This window comes from Accipiter gentilis, chromosome 14, assembly GCF_929443795.1.
Source record: "Accipiter gentilis chromosome 14, bAccGen1.1, whole genome shotgun sequence".
NCBI classification, from domain to species: Eukaryota; Metazoa; Chordata; class Aves; order Accipitriformes; family Accipitridae; genus Astur; species Astur gentilis.
Genome location: NC_064893.1, coordinates 10,552,851 through 10,572,584, shown reverse-complemented (window position 1 = coordinate 10,572,584; position 19,734 = coordinate 10,552,851). Strand labels below are relative to the sequence as shown.

Sequence of the window (19,734 nt, the reverse complement as noted above, 5' to 3'; positions counted from 1 at the left end):
ACTCTCTAAAGAACAGAAAATTAGAGGCCAAGCTTTACTCAGCCTATACCACCTGGAAGTCTTTTTTTTGTAAGTTTTTAATTAAAGGATAGGATAATTGTATAGCTAGCATGTACTGATTAGATTCTGACTTGCCCTTGTATTTCAGAAGCATGGCTGCATATTACCGCTAGGTTTTGCTTTGTTCTGTATTTCTACAGATTCCGGTTTGTTTAAAATGCTTATTTAAAATCTGCTGATTGTAACATATGGATAAAGATCATTAGTGCTGCTTCTTTTGTTGTTTGGTTTTGAATTTTGTTAAAGATTTTGTAAAAGTGAGGGATTTTCTCTTCTAATGTGTGTGTTGTTCTTTACATACATGTGCTTGATTGGATATATGAAAGTCATTTCAGCAAGGTTTGTTAAATTTTATATCCTTTGTTCATTGCTGCATTAAACATTTCCTGTTAAAGTTGGAAGAGTTTGAAAATGGAATAATAATTTTAACATTTAGGATCCACTCGTTTAAAATGTTTTATGTTCTAATCTCTTTAAATAGGACTAGATTCTTTGTGAACTCTAGTGGGTGTCTCAAGATGTATATGCTCCCTGCCCTTCAAGAAGACTCAGGCCTGCCTAAGCTTAAGTTCTGTGGCGCTGCCAACAGTAGTTCTTGGTATTCATTGAGCTGTGTGGCTACAAAATCCTTTACTACTGTTTGGAGGCATTCAGTTCTTTGTGAACTTTATTTTCTGGAGATAATGGAGGTTGTAAATTCTGAACTAACCATCACTTTAAGATACTGAGTCAGAGTTTTTTCTCTGGTTTGCTATTTCTACCTATCTTACCGTATTTATAGTTTCTTATGTCACTGAATAATTGCTTTGCCTCATTGATATGTATATCCCTCAAGTAGGTGATTGTTCCATGCCCCGTTGTCTAGTCTATTTATTTTCCCCAAGTTCTACATGCTTATCTCTCTTAATAATCCCTCAAAAATCAATGTGAGTTAAACTTGAAAATGTCAAAAACTTAGAATCAATTTTTCCCTTCTGTAATGGTGATTCAGTCTATCACTTAGGGCATTGCACAGCAAGTATAGGAAACCTGGACTGCATGTAAATGAAACTTCAGAGTTTTTAAGAACGTGGAAAAAGAAATAATTACAAATCCTGTCATGCAGGAAACGCTGCAAATATGGATAATTTAGTATTTAATCCCATGATCAGTCTGCCCTTAATTGATCAATAAAAGGAAAATAAATTGAGCATTTCGTTTTCTGCTTGGCAGCTTTGTGTTTAAAAGTTAATTACACTTAGCTTTTTTTGTGTAATGTTTCTCTGCTTGAACATAAATGTAATTTGATTATTATACTGCAACTTGCAGCAATTATAGAAGACCTAAAATACCTTCTACTTTTTGATGTATGTTATACTGAAAAAAAATATTAATGTTTACTTGCTTTTGAAATCACTTCAGTGTGGCTTTTCAGAAACTTTTCAGAAACTGGCAGTAACCCTGGCAGTAGCTATAAAAAGGAGTTTAATTTCTCTGTAGATCCTGGATTTAGAACTTAGGTGTAGATCTTCCAGTCTTTTCTGCAGCCTACCAGATTGCTGGGAGAGAACTTTTCTTGTCTTCTGTTGGTAAGCTTCTTCATTATAGTATTACTTGTAAAATTTGCAGTTGGTTACCGTGCTCTGTATATTACTGTTGAAAGACCAGTTAATCATGGGCAAATCTGAAGAAGACAAATAGGAAGCCTCAGTGCACATGGATGAATGAAATGACCTAGTCTGGGTCCTTTCTGTCTCTACATTGCTCTGGCTGTAAGGCTGTGCCCTGACTCTGGTTTCAGAACACATGAAGGTATTTGCCACTGAATAATGAAAATGACTGCAGAAGATTGATAACCCTATAGACTGCAGAATTTTATTTCACATTTCTTAGGAATAGAGACAGTTCTGTGGTCAGTGTGGAAAGATATATGTTTATTTCCTGTATTGTATAATGTATTGCTGTTACTGTATTTGAAATGTTACCTACGAATTATATTTGAAGAATTCTCTTCTACAGAGCTACCCTAAAAAACCAACCAAACTAAACTACAAAAAAAAACCCCAAACAAAAGCGCACCAGAGGAAATAAAAGTATATTGAAACAAGCACAGAATTTCAGAATGGGGATTTAGTTTCTCAGCAATTAGGCTAGATTAAAACGAACTGAAACCATATTGTTTTTAAAATATTTTCCCTTAGGTAGGATGATGACAATTTTGCCCTAAGCCAAAATATAGTATTTTATCTTTTCAATTAAAACTGTGCATATTTACTAATAAGACTAGCATAATAAAGTTGGGAGATTTAATAATGAAATTTTTCTTTTACATTTTGTTTAATGTTTGCAAAATCATCTTCCCTATAGTTCCCAATGGTGTTTCATTTACAGCACATTCTGTAATCACATTACTGACCTAATGAACATCTATCTCTTATTGTAATAAACTCTCTTTGTGTATAACCTCATTAATGTACTGAAATAGTGTCCCCTCCGGGTAATCCAGACAGTTTCATTGTAGCTCTAAAATTAGATGCTGTAGCAACTCCAACAGTGTGAAAACTGCCACTTCAGCTCAGACGATCACACGTTTCTTGCAATGGTTTGCAATTCAGGAACACACTGCAACTCAGTTCAAAATGAAGGCATTTTTGACAACAGACTGCAGAAATATAGATATGTAATAACAAGAAACTTCCTGCTCTTAACCATATTAACCTTAAAATACACAGAGCAGGTTCCATCTAGAAAGGAAGAGAAGTAGAATTTTATGTTATGAGTCTGATTACAGGAAGTTATAACATGGCCATAAAAATTAAGTAAAAAGTAATACACAATCTTCACTGCACAAAAGTCGTGTCACGAGGCATTATTTTAGAATTTTGAAGTGAAAAATAAATCTACAGTTCTGAGTTAGAGAATGGCAAAAAAATATTACTTCAGCTGTTCAGTAATTTATATTAAGGTGCTAGATATTCTTCAAGCTGTGCACTAGCCCAGAATATTAACAGCTGCAATGAGAAGGACTACTAACGTTCCTACCTTGCTGAAGGGCTAAATCCATAATCCCCTTTAAGACTGGTAAAGCAAAAAGAAACGAAAGGCCACTAGAGTTTTTTTCATGTAATTATGAAATATTAAGGGGCAGATATTTTCTTAAAGTGTTAGAACTCTAGTTTTTCATGGGTTTCTCCTCCCCTGAAAGAACAAAAACTTAAGGAGCTGCTGTCATGAAAAACTATAAATGCATTTCAAAGACTTGAAATATACTTCTTCATATCAAATGGAATTGTTATGATTGGAAAAATAATCAGAACATTGTTCCAGCTGATTAAGAGGTGAACCATCCAGCTATATTCATTGCTTAGCAACATGAATCAAGCTTTGCTGTTTTTATTAGACTTGTGATACTATTTAATTGAAAGCTGAATTTTCATTCCTTGGTCTTCTGTATTTACAGATATTTGCTATATTTTCAGTCATTGCTTTTGTTCATACCAATAATTTTCTTCAGATCCCCTACTCTTCATAACCAGTACTAACACTGACTGGCAGCTAGTGTTAAATTTCAGGTTACCAACTTACGACTTTTGACATCTAAATCACTACTTGCCAGTAGTGAAACAGCAAAATTATGAGAGTTACAGAAAAATGCTGATGTGGACATACTTAAATAGGGACATTGCTGAGAGTTCTTCTTCCACCTTAATCATTGATGGATTAGACTGTAGGCCAATGATTCTCATCCCCTCCAGAGTAAATATGGTCTTTCCTATCCCCAGCTTGTTTTCTTATTCATCCAAGACCTATGCTGTTATTGTTTCACCCTGCAATTTTCCAGGATGAGAGCAACTTGCCCCCCAAACTCTAGATAACACTGAAGCTCAAAGAGTCTCTGGTGAAGCAGAGTAGCAGAAGAGCCTGAAGTACAACAGGGGATGAAAGACTTCATTGGCATATTTGATTGAATAGGATGATGTCATGGCTGGCAAGTGCCATGAACTCTGGAGTGGTTCCACCACCTACACTGGTGGCTAGGTTTGGAGGATGGTTGCTGAAAGCTTGATATCCTGTGAAGAGCGAGCCTTTCTGATGCCAAGACATTGGACCGAGAGTTTCAGGATCTTCCTTTCTCTTGTTGGGTGACGAAGAACAGCAGCAACAGTGATAAAAGTTTGGGCATGCCAGGAGGAGATAAGCAAAGCCATTGGCCCTCTTCACCTAGAGCAAAATGTTCCACTGTCTTGCTTAACTGGGGACTTCTGCTGAAGACAGCCTACCTTGGGAATAACACTTACTTGCTTCCTTGAAAGCCACGTACCCTCCTGTTGTCAGGAAGTACTGCCAAGGACCTGGTGCTTTCTGTATTTCTTCATGTGAGGTTGCTGTAGGGGCAGTCCTCTACAGAAACTGACACTTTTCTGCTCCTCTGGTATTTAGTGAATATCTCAGAAAAAGACCTTGTGAACAGTCTCATTTCCAAGTATGGCTGTTGTGATTACTGATCATACATGGGATTTTGTGCTTATGGAGCCCAGGGAACTAGCCTCCATTGCAATGCCAGGGCAAGGACGTGTCTGTCCAAATGTTCACTGATTTTTTTATTTTGTATTTTTGGTAAGCCGACAAACGTTTGAAAATTGAATATAGTTCTTGTAGTGTGATTTTCTTCAGGGAGAGGTCGATATACCTGTCTACACTAATCTAGTAAGAAGCTGTTAAGTTGAAGTACTGCTTTTGAAAGGGATGAGAGAGAGATATGTTAAAGTAGTTTAATTCTTCCTTCTTTTATCTAATAGTCTTTTTTTTTTTTTTTCAGTGAAGGAAATACAAGTTGGCTCAAAGCCCCCAGTGAGATCACTGGCTTTTTTTTTTAACTTGATAAGGATTGAAGATATAAATGGAGCTATAAACTTGTTACTATTTATAGCTTTTTGTCCTTTTTAGCCTTGCTATTTATGTTGATGATGTTATTAGATAATTATGGATGTTGGAAAGGAAACAATCAAATAGGTGGCATTTAGAGTGAAATGAAGAAAAACCATACAGCAAAACTGTGGAAGAAATAGCTGCTGTGGTCTTGTCACTAGGTCAAATAGAATGTGATATGTCTTGGGGCTATGTATTCAGAGCTTACATCTCAGTTCAGTCTGTTTTAAACAGCCAGCTCTATGAAACTAATGGAAAACAGGATTGCATTTGCATGCAGATCCCTGGGGAATTGCTGCTTGAATATCTGAGGAGTACGTGTCTGATGATATGTTCACAGATTGCTTTAAAGTAACTGTATGGGTTTTCCTTAAAATGAAAAAACTTGGGAAGTTCATACTGCAGGTTAAATAAGTAATCATTATTGAAATGGTTGGGCGTGTTATATAAATGGTTGGACAGATAATAAAAATTGTTTCCTTTTTATTGCCAGTAAGGATAGTCTGTTAACTGTACTTTAATCCAGCTTCTTTGTATTTAAATAGTACTTTTAGAATTAAAAAACTGAGTAGGAGTGATAAGGTGTTTTTACACTTCTATACCTTATTGGTTAAGACCACCACTGGTATCTTTTGTTCCGTTTATAGATTGTAAGGCGAGAAAAGGCTATTGTAATTGTTTAGTCTAGGATCTTATATAACACAAGACATAGGACTTTCCTAAATTAATTCCTCATTGTAGAAAAGGGTTTTGTTATTTTTTAAGAAAAAAAATATTTTTGTGATTTATAAATTGCCTGTTATGGAGAATCTGTCTCAGTTCTAAAAAAGTTATTTCAGTGGTTAACCGCTCTTATTAAAGAAAGAAAGAAAAAAGGAAGTCAAAGTATTACCTTCCTTTTAATCTGAATTCCTTTATCTAAAGTTTTGAGCTATCATCTCTTACTGGTCCCTTTTCAGGTAAAGGAATTAACCTATCCTCAGCCTGCTTTTTCTCAGATGTAGCCAAGAGAATATGATCAAGTGCCCTTTAACCCTCCCTTTGATAAGCTATAGACATTGAATTCCTTCAGTCCTTTCCTGTTATTTTTTCTAATCTGTCATCCTCTTGCCTGTTCCAAAGAAACCTCTATGATTTTTTTCACTAGCTTTTGTGAACTGTCTGCGCTAAAACTAGGCATTGCATTCCTGTTGTCATTCCAACAGTGCCAAATACAAGTATAATAGAATATCTCTACTCATGTTTCCAGATTGTACTTTCAAGAAAGATATAAATCATTTTGATAGTGGTGTCATACTATCAGAAGCTCATTTAAAGATGATTATTAGCCATGCCGCCAAATCTTTTCCATAATTTTGCTTCCCAGGAAAGAGGTTTTGCATCCCATTGGTAGGGCCTGCTCCAGGGTCTGCTCTTCAAAGGAGTGCAGAAAAGCTGAAATTCAGGAAAAAATATTTAAAATCTACAAAACGTACCTCCTAATGTGACTACTTAAAACCCATTCAATAGCTAGATAGCCTGTACTCTGCCTCAACCAGAAGCCATAGACTTGATTGAGAAATAATTAGATGAAGTTTTATGGTGTGCATTATGTAGAAGATTAGACATCATGGCTATAATGATACTTTCTGCTATTACTACTTCTATTTAAAGCAAAATATACTCTCTGAATAACAGAGTTGGGAGCAACATTTTCAGTACTTTTATGATGTCACTATAGATAGGCTATTTGATAGAATCATAGCGGAGACAATGTTATACTGCTGCTTAAGAACAGATATATTTTAATTATATTTTCATCACTTTATTAAGCTTAGTTTAATGGAATTTTGAGTCAATCAACTAGAAGTTATTCTTTCCTGTCACAATGCAAATGTTAATACTCTTCCAAATCCCAAGTGATATGCATTTTTTCTGAAATTGGAATTTGATTTTTGTTTGTTCGGGTTTTGTTCATTTTTAGCTTCCCAGTGAAGATACTGAAATATTTGTGAGTGCCTCACAGTGCTTATCATTGCTCGTTCAGCTGTATGGAGGGAACGGTCAGGAGAGTATGTCTCCAGAAAACATGGACAGTTTTGCTGAAGTACTGAAGTCCAAAAAAGATACACAACAACTGAAGCTTTTGTTGAGAATTGTAAAGAGACTGGTGAGTCGGCTTCTAAACATTTTAAAAGTCCATGTGCTTCTTTAGTATCATTGGATAAGTTTTTGGCTGGTCTTTTCCTCTTAAAGTAAAAAAGAGTATAAAAGAATTTTGAAAACAAAGTATGTGAAGTTAAATTTCATGTCTTTAAATTTCAGTTAATTTCTCTGGAGAAGATAGACTTCTACACTTAAAACCTCTTACAAAATGATTGTTGAATTTCTCCTATTTCAGTTAACCATTCAGTTATTTAAATAACTCATGTTATTTATATATTTGTTTAGTACTTCAGCTTTATGAAGTATTGGAACAATATTCTTAATGCCTTCTGAACTAACTAACATTATAGTGTTAAATAGCTGTTCAGAATCACAGTGCTTGATTTCACGGTAAATAAAATGACATTTTGTACTTGAAACAGGTTTGTGCCTCATTCTCACCAAGCGATAGGGACCACTTCTGCTGGAGTGGTTGTACTGTAGAACGCCAATGAGTGGGAGTCTTGCAGGGACTTAGTCTGGTGATATTATTGACAGGTAGCAGTTTCAGTTCTGTCATGCTCCGACATGGTGGCATGAGAGCAGCATTATGTCTTTCAAGTAGCTTAGGTGGAAAACCTTCTGTATCAGTAACATTCTCTTGGATAATACGAGGTTTTTTTATCTTTAAGCGTCTTGATAAGAAGTTTGCCTGCATTGTCACCTTGTGTTGGTTGATTGCTTCACCCTTTACTCTCCAAGAGCAAGAGTTTTCAATTAAAAGAGGGTAACTTCCCCAGTGTAAGAGGCAGAAGACACTTGAATTTTGCAAGTGCAGTGCTATCTACTAGGATAAGGCTATAATCAATGGCAGCAGGAGTTAAGAGGAAGTAACTCTTTTGTATAGCTCTCAGAGCTGTTCCTATCCTCTTTCTCCTGCCTACTGTATTTACATCACAGGAAAGTAAACACCATACCCTTTTTCCCAGTTATTCTCAGTCCTATCTTTCCCTAAAAGAAGCACAAATACATAAAATTAAAATTGATATGATGTTTAAAATTCATAATTTTGCTCATTCTTGACATCATCTCAGGTTTCACTCCTTTATTTTCTCATGCTCTTCCTGGAAAGAGAATTCTAGCAAAGAATTTTTTAAAGACACTTCCTATTGATTTTTGCTTGTACTTCTGCTTCTCTTTCTGTGTAACTGTTGTGCTGTGTAGAACTGGCTTTTGCTTCTCCCCAAAAACAGTGAGAAAAGAGGCAACAGTATGAGGAAAGGAAAGATAAATGAGGCTGCAATATACATATCCAGCTTATTTAATTTTAGCATTAGCTACAGTCTTGTTTCCTTTCCCTCCATTTTGAAGACTATGGTTCAAAAGTTGACCCAGTGTGCAGGATATTTAACACAGAAACTTCTGTTGACTATCTTAAGAGAACAAAGCTATGCTATCACCTTTTGAATCTTGCAAGTTCCTGTACTTTTAGATCTCTCCTTCGTATACCAGTGATACTGGTACTTGTTATTTATAATATCAGGCATAGATTTTCTGTAATTATTTTAATGAGATCATAGGATTTCTTTTGAAAGCAGGGTTCATAGATAATTTGACAGATTATTTAATAAATCTTACATTATTTCTTGAAATCTTAAAAAGTCCTGTTCAAAGGAGATGATTATCTTGTCAAAATTGTCATAATCACAAAAGACATTGAAATATAATCATATCTATTTAAGAAGGATTCAGCCCACATCAGCTGTTCATGCTGAATTTTGAAGCCTAGAGCAGTGTTTTTCTTTTTTTAATATCTGAGCAATATTATAATAGAGGGATCATTAAATGCACCAATTTCCTTTCTTGCCAATCAGTGCTTGTACAGAGAATCTTTCCAATCTGTGGTTACATTAACTTCGTTGTTACAGGCACAGGTATTGCTTACACAAGACAGGAATGTACAAAAAGTATTCAATGTGTTTATGCTATAGATGCCTTTATAACATGTATTTCTGGAAATAAGGAAAAGGCATAGCAGTATGACTAGTTATTTTTGTCCAAGTGTTTCATATGACTCCAGTGAGCCAATGCAGACAGATGTCTTGATTTCAGTCTTCAGTTTAAGGCATGTCAGAGAATTGTTGATGTACAAGATGACCTTACCTTGATGAAGTGGAAACTTATATCTATGTCTTGTTTTAATTTAATAGTATTCATTCATTAAATTTTATCTCCAGTGGGTGGAGGGGTTTTTTGGACAAAGTTGGAGGTTTGTTTTGAGTTTCTTTTTTTTAAATGGTCATTGTTAACTTTGACCAGCAAATTGACTGCAGGGCAATGTAAACTTCTTGCAACACTTTCTTCACTGTTTTTTGCCCTACAATTTTGTTGTATTCATTTATTAAACTGAAATAAAGATATAGGCCAGACTGGGGGGGGAGGGGGGAATCTTCGTACAGACTTATTAATGGAATCGCCATGAACAGCCCTTTTTACAGGCTTTATTTTGCTCTTAAAAGAAATCATTAGGAGTGAAAACCAGAAAAAATATGCTTTGAGCTAACTTGTAACTGTGTAAGGATCATTTAAAAGCCTTAAAGAGGCAGCATTGACTGTCGTCTTTCTGTTTTTTTATAATCACCTCTTAGCTTTCAAATCTTTTGGCTCTGTCAAGCCCAGGTTAGCCAGTCTTTTTCAAGAATATTCTCTCACTGGCATTGATATAACAGACAGAACCTAAATAAAATTACTGAATCAAAGAAACAGGGTTTGGTTTGGGGCGGGGGTGGTGGTGGTTTTTTTCCCCTTCAGCCCTTTTATTAACTCTCTTGTTCTGGTTGTTTCATCTTGGGTTAGACAATACTGCTATTCAGATATTCTTCCTCTTTTTTTAGCAGCATTTGTGTACCCAATCAGTGACGTCAGGAGAGTGATCTTGTCCCATTTGGGGATTCTGGAAGCTTCTACCACTCTTCATGGAAATCACTATCTTATCACTTCATCTATTCTGGGAAGATATAGTGCGTCTTATTACAGCCCATTAAATCATCTAGATTGAAGTATTTCTTTATGAAGTGGAAGAAATTTTCATTTGGGAAGCAAATAGTTCAATTTTTGCCTGCTTTACTGAGAAGTTTTTCATTTCTCTTTTTCCCCAGAGGAAAGAAATCTGCCTGCCATCTCAATTTATCATCTAGTATGTAATGTAAAGGCAAGTGATTACCACCATAATTTTTATAGAGCTAGCCCATATCTTTCCACCGGACACATAATCACTGTGGGGTTACAGCTGGGTACTCACAAATAAAATGTTTCAGCTTTCAAATCAAGAGAAGACTCTTTTTTATTCCATCTAGTAATAAGGAAAAATTCCTCTGAGAAAAATGAGTAAGCATCAGGCTTTAACAGGCAATTCTGCACTCACTGTGGAGAGTGAACTTTTGTTCTGTGACTTTTACCTTAAGTACTTGTCAGAAAGTATATTTGAATTCTACCTAAATCACACTTTTTTCTTCTGATAGTCTTTCTAGAACCTCATTTTCACTACTTTGCTTATCATAACTGTCAAAAAGTTGTTCGTCCTTTATTTGTGATCAACCAAGACATTTAGGATGTCATCTGCATGTCATATACCCTGTGGGGATACATATAAGAATTTCTCAAATTGTATTAGGCTGCATAGTAAAGATGTTAAGGATAGAATGACAATACTTGAGCTGTGGCAAAGGTCTATAACTTTCATTAATTTCATTGCAGGACTATTGAACGCTAATTTGCTTTCCCTGCCAGTTTGGGCCAGAGCAGTGGCATCACTGTGTACCTGCGAGCAGATTTACTACCCTGTTTACAATGAACCAAAGCCTGGGGAACCACTGGTCACTATGGCTGAAATACCATTCAAGTCATGTGTCCCTAAGGATTTCTGTCATGTAGATTAGTAACTATATCATCCTGAGTTTTATACAGAGATGTGCTGAGTTCATATCTCTTGAATTGACAGCTGTGTGTTTGTATATTAAAATATATGTATAAATTTTTACTGTGATAGTTCCCAGATTAGGTCCTCATTATATTAATCATTGATCATCCATTATGGGGAAAGACATTTAGAGCTTGAAGAGTTATACAGTCCAAGTAGCACAAATGTTTGATTTAGGGTAGCAGTTCTGCAATCCAATCTGTCTTTAAGTCGAAATTCTTGCTGGAGATTTGCTCTTCAATAGATTCCCACAAGTACATCCACAGGGAGCTTCCCTCAAAGAAGGTGAAGCAAAATCCCAAGAGATATTCTGACAGCATCCCTTTTACGGCTTCAGCTCCGAGAATTCAGAGCCACAAGGAGGTGCTTGTGCAGCAATTCCCAGCGGAGTCTCCTTTCCCAGAGTCTTACAAAACTGTGGGAAGCTGTTGGCATATCTCCTGCTGCAAGAGCACAGTGCTCAAATAGTCTCAATTAGCTGGAGAAAAACTTCTTACGCATCTTTCTCCTAATCTGAATCTTTTAAGAGTGCCTTTAATTAATTTCATTCGTTACTAAGGCAATCCATAGTAGTCCATTGCTCAAAGAAATAATTTTATAACAGAGATGCTTGTTAGACTGTGAATACAATACTCACTTGTGGGTTGCTGACATGTATAGGTATACTCACTGTAAATGCACAGTTGTTATATGTGTTTTCCTTAAATTATGCATCTTTTTAAAATCAGGATGACTCTTACATGAACAATTTCTATCCTTCATTAGTGTTAATCTTTTATTTTCAAGTTGTTACCAAGCCTGCATCCATTTTTTATTGACCATCTTTTGTTGGCTTCAGTCTAATAGAATAATGTCCTCAGGTAGGATGGAGCATTTCATTAGACGCAAGCAACTTAAGATCCCCCAAGAAGAAAAAGCAATCAGCATTAAGATACATCATGCAGATCATAAACAGGATGGGTTTCTCAAAATGCTTTGAAGCAAATACATGGGAAGGATGATGTCTCTTCACCCTTGCCGCCGTGTGGGGAAGCTCCCTCTGTTTGCATACTTGGACAGGCCTTTGGTTTAGGGTTTGAATGCAGTTGGAGACAGTCTCTGGAGATGAGAGATGGGGAGGCTTCCAGAACCCGCTGTTGCTTGCCAGCCTTCCGCCATGGCACTTCCAGACCCTGACATACCCTGGCAGATGGAAAGAAAGTGGGCTGGGGGAATTGCCCTGTCCCCAGGGGCAAGGGGAGTGACTGTCCTCCTCCTCCTCCTCCTCCTCCTCCTCCTCCTCCTCCACTTCCGGGTTTTAATCTAGTCACAAAGTAAGTTTTTAAGTATAGCCTTCTGAATTTTGCATATGGTGTGATCGAAATACAATCTAATGGCACTCCTTTTTATAAAAAAAGTTACAATGTCCCTGATGAATATTAAGTCAGCAGGGATATTTGTGAGTCGGAATTTCTGGGCCAGGCCGTTGCTGTTGGTCAAGAAGCAATATATTGAGTTTACAGTGAAGAGTTAAGAAAAACTGTCTTAAATTACTCAGAAGATGAATGCAGCTAATCACAACTACTCTAATACAATTTAAACAATTATTTAAATAGAGCTAGTATAGTGTAATTTAAAGAAATTCAGCATTTGGTGGGCATAGTGCTCCTGTGGCACAACCCCTTTGCTATATTGATTAATTTCCCTGAGTAATTTGGATTATTTATTTTTTTTAATCTCACTAAGGCTGTATTTTGATCTTTGTGTTCAGTTTGTAATTTCATATGGGCTCTACCAAATTCTCATGGAAAGGAAATATTGTACTTTCATCATTTAGACCCCGATGGAAGATTTTTTTTTTTAAGCTTAGTAAAGCATTTTCAGTAGCACTAAGAAGGAAGACATTTAGTCATTGAAAGTGTAATTTTTGAATAGTCAAAACTTAATAATATTCCAGTTTGTTCTCAGACATTCTACAAGCAATACCAAGTCCTAACATATGGATTTAGTTTATAATAAGAATAACATAGCTCTTCAAAAAGCACTTTTTTTAAAGTACTGTATGAAAATGTTATTTGTATGTCTGGTAGTACTTACGATATCCAGATGTGAGAGGGATACTGTAGTTGATAATCATTTGAGATCTCATGGCATTCTTTATAGTAGTATACATGGTTAATTTTAACTTGACTCATTACATTCTGTGTATTGAAATCCCGGACACAAATTTTCACTGTATAAGTCTGATAAGAATTTTCATTTTTAATCTGAAATGGTTAGATACTGTTTCACCTTAGAGGCATGTTTATGCCCTGTGTGCCTGGCTTATGTAGTTTGTGAAAGGCTAAATTCAGGTCATTTACACTTTGTGTAACTCATGGAGTGTTTTCAGGATGCTGAGTAGTAATGCAATATGTTAGCACTGTCCTTGACTTTCTCTTTCTTTGAGATTTGCATTCTATGGTTTCTACTGGAAGAGAGGGAAGAGTATTTTGGTATTTAGATTTACACGCTTGGTTATAGCACTGAAAGAATTTTAATACGCCTTTTCTGTTTCTGATTAGCCTTTCTTTTCATTTACCTCTTTGAATTTGACAATATCCTCCTTTCAATTGGCAAAAATTCTCAAGTGCAGCATTCTGAAGTTATATACTGATGGGTTTTTTCCAGTATCTATCCTTCTGTCTTATGAAATTAAACAGAACAAGTATCCATGGGTAAGTCTCAGTCACAGATACGTAGTCCCTGGAATTCTTATTTTCCCCTATCTTGTCGCTTTTGATCCTGTCCAGAGGTTCTGTGGCTGATACCAGATTGCAGAAAACTTTGCTATTTTTTTGACCCAAAGCACTAGATGGTACAGGAATGCTCTGCTTATTTCTTCTCATAGAAAAGGCAAATATTTAAATCTCTATAAGATTGTCCAGGCTTATAGGATCACTTATTTCTGGCTGTGTCAGAAGCCTCTTCTGCTGTGTAAATTTTGTACTTCTCTGACTCCCCTTGCTGTAATTTACTTTGTTGGTGTAGTTCGTATCCCTGTGTACATATAAGCGTAAACACAGTGCATTTTCTTTTTGTATGTGACTTCAGGTAGTCTTAACTCAAAGTGTCAAGAAATTCTTAGCAAATGTGAGAATTAAAATTCTATTTTAATTGGATCTAAGCTGAGATTTGTTTTTTTTAGCTGATCACTGGAGTCCACAAGCTTTTTCCGTTCAGAATACTAGGCTTCATATAACCTGTGATAAAATCAGAACATTAAGTAGTGATATATTAAGTCAGATAGTGAGGAATTTTTTATGCAATTAACTTACCATTTTGGGGGTTATATAGGAGTTTGTATAGCTTGGAAGCTTTCGATTAAGGAAATATTTACTGGAACTTCGAATTTTTTATGTGATTTAGGTCCCACCTTTTTGCAGCTGGTGATAGGTCTGGAATATCCATGGTTATCTTAATCCAGAGATGCAGTTTTGTTTTACACATTTACACATCTGCAATGACTAATTTGCTGTCAGTGTGTTTACTGTAACTGTGAAGCACTTTCTCTGTATCGGAGAACATGCTATCCTTCGTCTGGTATTTCTACCACATAGACAAACACCTACTTTGCTAGCAAATCATATATTGAATTCTCCCACTCCCAACCCAGAATTTAAAACAGAGGCCTATTTCAATGGCTTTCCTTCATTTTTCTTTAGTGTTTGTTTGATGCTGACAACTTTCTCATATATAGCTGGATGGCTCCTACTTTTGCTACTTTCTGCTTTGTTCTAGTAGCTTTATGTTTAAAATTACTCACCTACCCTCATAAGCTATTGTCATGTTTAATGTTTGCAAAATATTTTATGGTCCTCAGATAAGGAGTAGTAAATATCAACAACAATTTCTTAAGAGGATCTATCAACACCAATTAAATAGGATTAAATTATTGAAAATAGTTTCTCAGCTTGAATGTTAATACCAAGTTGCACGTATTTTCAGGTTCTGTAGCATTAATGGGAGCCTATGAGCAGTAGTTGCTGCTTTTATTATTGTTATAACTGAATTGCATTAGTGCCTGTAGACCAGGATTTCATTGTGGTAAGCTCAATGCAAGCACAGTAAAAAGTCATTTCTTGCTCCAAAGAACAATCCAGCTTGTTTCCTGTATTCAAAATAAGATCAATGAATTGCCTGAAAGTGACTCTCCCTAATAGGAAATAATTTCACACAAAGATGACCATCCTGGGTAAAACAGATCCTTCAGCAATGTTCAGTTCTGTGCAAGCAGGAATGGGAATTTAGCTAGTCACTCCTGATTATTAACACAAAATTATCTTCATTTCATTCTAAATTTAAATTCTTATGGTCAGAGGAGTATTTAAAAATCCATAGTCTTCATGTGAGGCCATTACCAGAAACTAAAAGACCTTTGAAAGATTTTCGTTGCCCATGTTAAAGATGAGATACAGGTACGCATAGAAACCAGGTATATTGTGACTTTTTGCAAACTCATATTGCAAACTCTTCAACAAAACCTCCCTTTTTTATTACATCTATTCTCTTAAACTCAGTCTCCTTGCTGACAAGTTTACTGAGGGTGAAATAGACAGTTACATTTCAGTGTGTAAGTAAAATTTTAACTACCATGTACCAGGAGTAAATCTAATGTAGGAATTAAGATTCCCTACTGGAAAGAAGTGGTCCTTCCTTTGACTTCAAAATCACCTACTACTGGACAGTCAGAGTAAAAAGTCTTGACATACCCTCTTCATTAATCCTCGGTTCTCCCTTATTTTCCTTGCCAATGTTTCTATCTGTTGATTTTTGAATATGTTTCAATTTCTGCACTTTAATATGGCATCTGACAAACATTAGCTGTGTTTCACTTTGTCTAGATTCTTACCCTCTTCATCTTATAAGGCTGGCGTGCTGCTGACAAGCTGGTGTTTTCAAAAAATCTTGCTATGAGCAATTCTGCAGGTCACAGAGAGCTCGATTTAATAGCCAGTGTGTGGCTGCAGATAAACAGGGTACATAGTTGAGTGCTTAAAGGGGTATATTGTAGAGGGAGACAGTCTGTGGCCCACAAGCTCTGAGTATGAGGGACTCTGAGGCACATGGATTAGGCAAAGGAGACAAATAGACTGATAGGGCATTTCAGATATGGGTTGTCTGTCAGATGGAAATTGTGAGTAAAAATATGACATAGATATGATGCAAGTATGCTGGTTGTGATGATGATACCAAGCAATATGACCATATGAAGCAAAAGAAAGGCAGTGTCTAAGGAGTTAGAGATTGTTGGAAAGAGCAAGGATTAAAATTATTTTAGAAGTACTGGTGAAAACATATATACAATGAAAGAAAACAAAACTTTTAAAGTTTTTCCCTGGATCTCTCATGCATCTAATGGTTGGCTGAAGTATTCATTAACAATAAGTGCATACTTTTAAAGTTCCCCAACCCAACAAAGGGTCCATGCCCTGGCAATGATAACCATATCTGGGCTTTATGAACATGGTGCTGCACAATTTCAGATGACTCTGTGATTCATGTAAGTGGTCTGAAACAAGGTTATGTTTAAAAATAGCATTTGTGTGCATTGAGGTTAGGCTTTCAGTAGATTTCTACAGTAACCGACGCCCCTCCCCAAGTTCAAACAGTGGCTCAATCTGGTGTCTTCAGTGATGAAACCTCCACGCTTTAAATTATGGAGACTCTACTAGTTAAACATTTATAAAATGCCCAGTGCTGTCACTTATTTAAACTATTAAAACATAATGTTTTTATATGAACATCATTATAAATTTATAACAAATGTAATTTGTGGTGATGCAGTGATCTATGGGCTGTGAATTACTGTCCTTAATTTCACACAGCAGATGCTTTCTCTGGGATTCAATGCCTAGTTGATGAGTTCATATGATGCAGCATAAGAATATCTCATAATTTGCATACCAGCTCTACTCTGTTTATACAGTTTGCTTTTTTAGACCATTCAAGGGGTATTTTAAGAGCAATGAAGTTGACATGCAATCCTCAGTCTTGTCAAAAGCAGACGATTACTTAAATCCTTTAGTATCAATAAAAGCGTACTTCTTCCAGAGATATGTAGTGTTCATTTAGAAATGGATCAACAGATGCATGTAATTTTATAGTCTCAAATAGCTCCAATGATATAAAATTCATTTTTTAAGGAAATATGCTTGTGTACTTAATTGTGAGAGAACTGTTGTAGAGCATAACCCCAGTATACGTTGAAAAGTCAAAATGATATGTTCCATAGTCCATAGTATTGTACCTTGTGGATGAAAATCTGATCTTTGTGCTGTAAATCCTTGTTAATTGCCATTAATAGACTTACTACATATTAGAATAGCATCAGAAAAAGATAATTTCTATCAAAACCTGCCCCTATCTATGCTAAACAAAATGTGTGTATAAAAATCTGCCATGTATCCATGACGTGAGGTATGTATATGTGATGTGAGGTATGTATGCTAAACAGTGGGGTCCACCAGACTAATAATTTAAACCAATTACATTAGTTGTAACTGCAATTTACTATTGTCCCATTTTGTCACTGAAAAAAAGAAAGAATCGAGGTAGAATACCTTGTGTTCATTCTGACTGAATGCTTCCTTTGTGGCTTTTCATGCAAGAGGCCAGTGGTTCCAGGGAAGCGCTGGCGCAGGGCTCTCTCTGTGTCCCCCAGGAGGAGGTTTTCCCTGCAGTGGGCTGGGGGAAAGGCAGGATTTCCCAAGGGAGCTAGGCCCAGTGCTGCTGGTCCTGAGTGCTGGAGCAGAAAAGCTCTGCAGAGCTTACTGGTAAAGCAGCATTTATTCAGCCCTAAAATTTTAACTAAGACCCCTCAGCGAGTAGCTGTGTTACTTATTCTCATTAGAGCAGAAGTCTACACAAAGCAGATTAGTTAAAAACAAAAACAGGTTAATCTTCTACAATCGAGCAATTCCCGTGGAAATGAGTATATGAACACATCTTCATACTGCTACTTTTCTTCAAAGTACTACCAGTACTTAAATACTATAAAAGGTAACTTTTAGTATATGTGATAAAATAACAAGTTTACATAAAGCATAAAAGGATTTTTTGTTTAAAAAGATCAGGGCCCTCTTTTGTCATTTTAAACTTAGTACACTTTATATATTTGCAATATAAGAAGGGGTATATTCACAAAATGGCACACAGTATTTATTTTCAAAGTCCATAACTATAAGATGGCTAAGAGTAATTTCTGCCCCATATATCAGTCAGTTATGTGTGGCCCTGGCTCTGCTAATATAGCAATATTTCTTTTGGTTTGGTGAGGAAAATTCTTATTGCTGAAAAGCAAATTACAGCTGTCATTGAAAGACTTAAATAATATGCCCTCAGGATTGCTCAAGTGGACTGTTGCTCCACTGAGGAGCTCTGATGATATCAGAGAGATGCTCATGCAATTTGTTCATGTAATTGTAGTTCCAAGATGGAATATATATTACATTTTGAAGGTGATGTTCTTTAATAATGAATGATTTTATAGACTCTTCTAGTCTTTATATCACTTCACCATTCTATTTGTTAGGATCCTTTTCTTGACATGTCTTTTATTCTACATTTCCACCTCTACTTACGTGGTTTTCTTCTTCTCTCAGTTCCCTAATCAGATGCTCCTGATTTTTTCTTGAAATTTACTTTTTTTCTTTTAAATTAAGCTGAAAGCTTTGTGGGAATTGATGTTGAAATCTGGAGGAGCGAGAATGTTAAAATGCCTACTCGCATCTTGCATTTTGACCACTGCAGGTTTCAACAAGATCCTCTTCCTCTTCTTGCAGCTTCATACTTCAATTTTGCATAACTATTTATGATCTCAAGAGTACATAATTACATTAGCATACTGTTATGTGCTTGTGTGTGTACACCTATTAGGCTTCTATACTGTTCTGTAATCCTTTAAAATTTTCTCATTAAATTATAACTTCTCTTATTTTTTAACATTTCCATCTACATAATGGCAGAAAATTTTTAAAATTACTAGGATTTGAAATACCTTAATTTTCCAAATTTAGTTGCAGAGCTTCCAAAGGAAATCTAATTTCCTGAAAGTACTAATTACTTACTCCTGAATATCAGGCCTATAAAAAGTTTCTCTGATTTGGCATCCCAAATGCCAAAGCGGACCTGATGCCACGCTTGCAGTACACAAAGTATGTATGTCTGGTCTAGGGGCCACCACATAATGCAAGCATCACCTTCGTGTCTTAAGTTGTACCTTTTGTACTAGTACAAACGATTTTGGACTGAACAAATGCTTCCTAATGCCAGCTGTAGAACAAAGGACAGAAGAGAAGGGAAACTTGTTGCCCATATTTAATTATATATTTCCAGGTGTAAGAAAGACCAGCCCTTAAATTCAGTGATGGTGCTGGAGTTGCACATTTTGGCTTTTGGTTCACCAGGACAACAATCCTGAAGAAAACTTTAGGGAAACAGGTTCTATATTTCTTACATAATTAATATATTGCTAGATCTAATGCTTGAAATATTTAGATGTCTTATGAGAGAGTTGTCACAGCTTTTATGTAAAACTAGAAAAGCCAAATAAAGAAAACTATAATATTTTCTGCCACTCAAATGGCTTGCAAAGCTCATTATTTTCATATTATTTTCCTGACATTAATCTTTTCACTAAAAGC

The 19,734-nt window shown here is 35.9% G+C and overlaps 2 protein-coding genes across 3 annotated transcripts in view; one reads left to right on the top strand and one right to left on the bottom strand.

The window, feature by feature from the left end:
- ULK4 (unc-51 like kinase 4) overlaps positions 1–19,734 on the top strand; it is a 256,275-nt gene that overhangs the window by 193,003 nt on the left and 43,538 nt on the right. For both annotated transcript variants that reach the window (XM_049817203.1, XM_049817204.1), the window contains one exon: positions 6,932–7,117. In XM_049817203.1, the coding sequence (XP_049673160.1) occupies positions 6,932–7,117 (186 nt within the window). The remainder of the gene's footprint in view (positions 1–6,931; positions 7,118–19,734) is intronic.
- The window catches only part of ZDHHC3 (zinc finger DHHC-type palmitoyltransferase 3), a 435,152-nt gene continuing 423,588 nt past the window's right edge, over positions 8,171–19,734 (bottom strand). The window contains exon 8 of the mRNA XM_049817243.1: positions 8,171–8,181. The gene's annotated coding sequence lies outside the window, so the exon portion shown is untranslated. The remainder of the gene's footprint in view (positions 8,182–19,734) is intronic.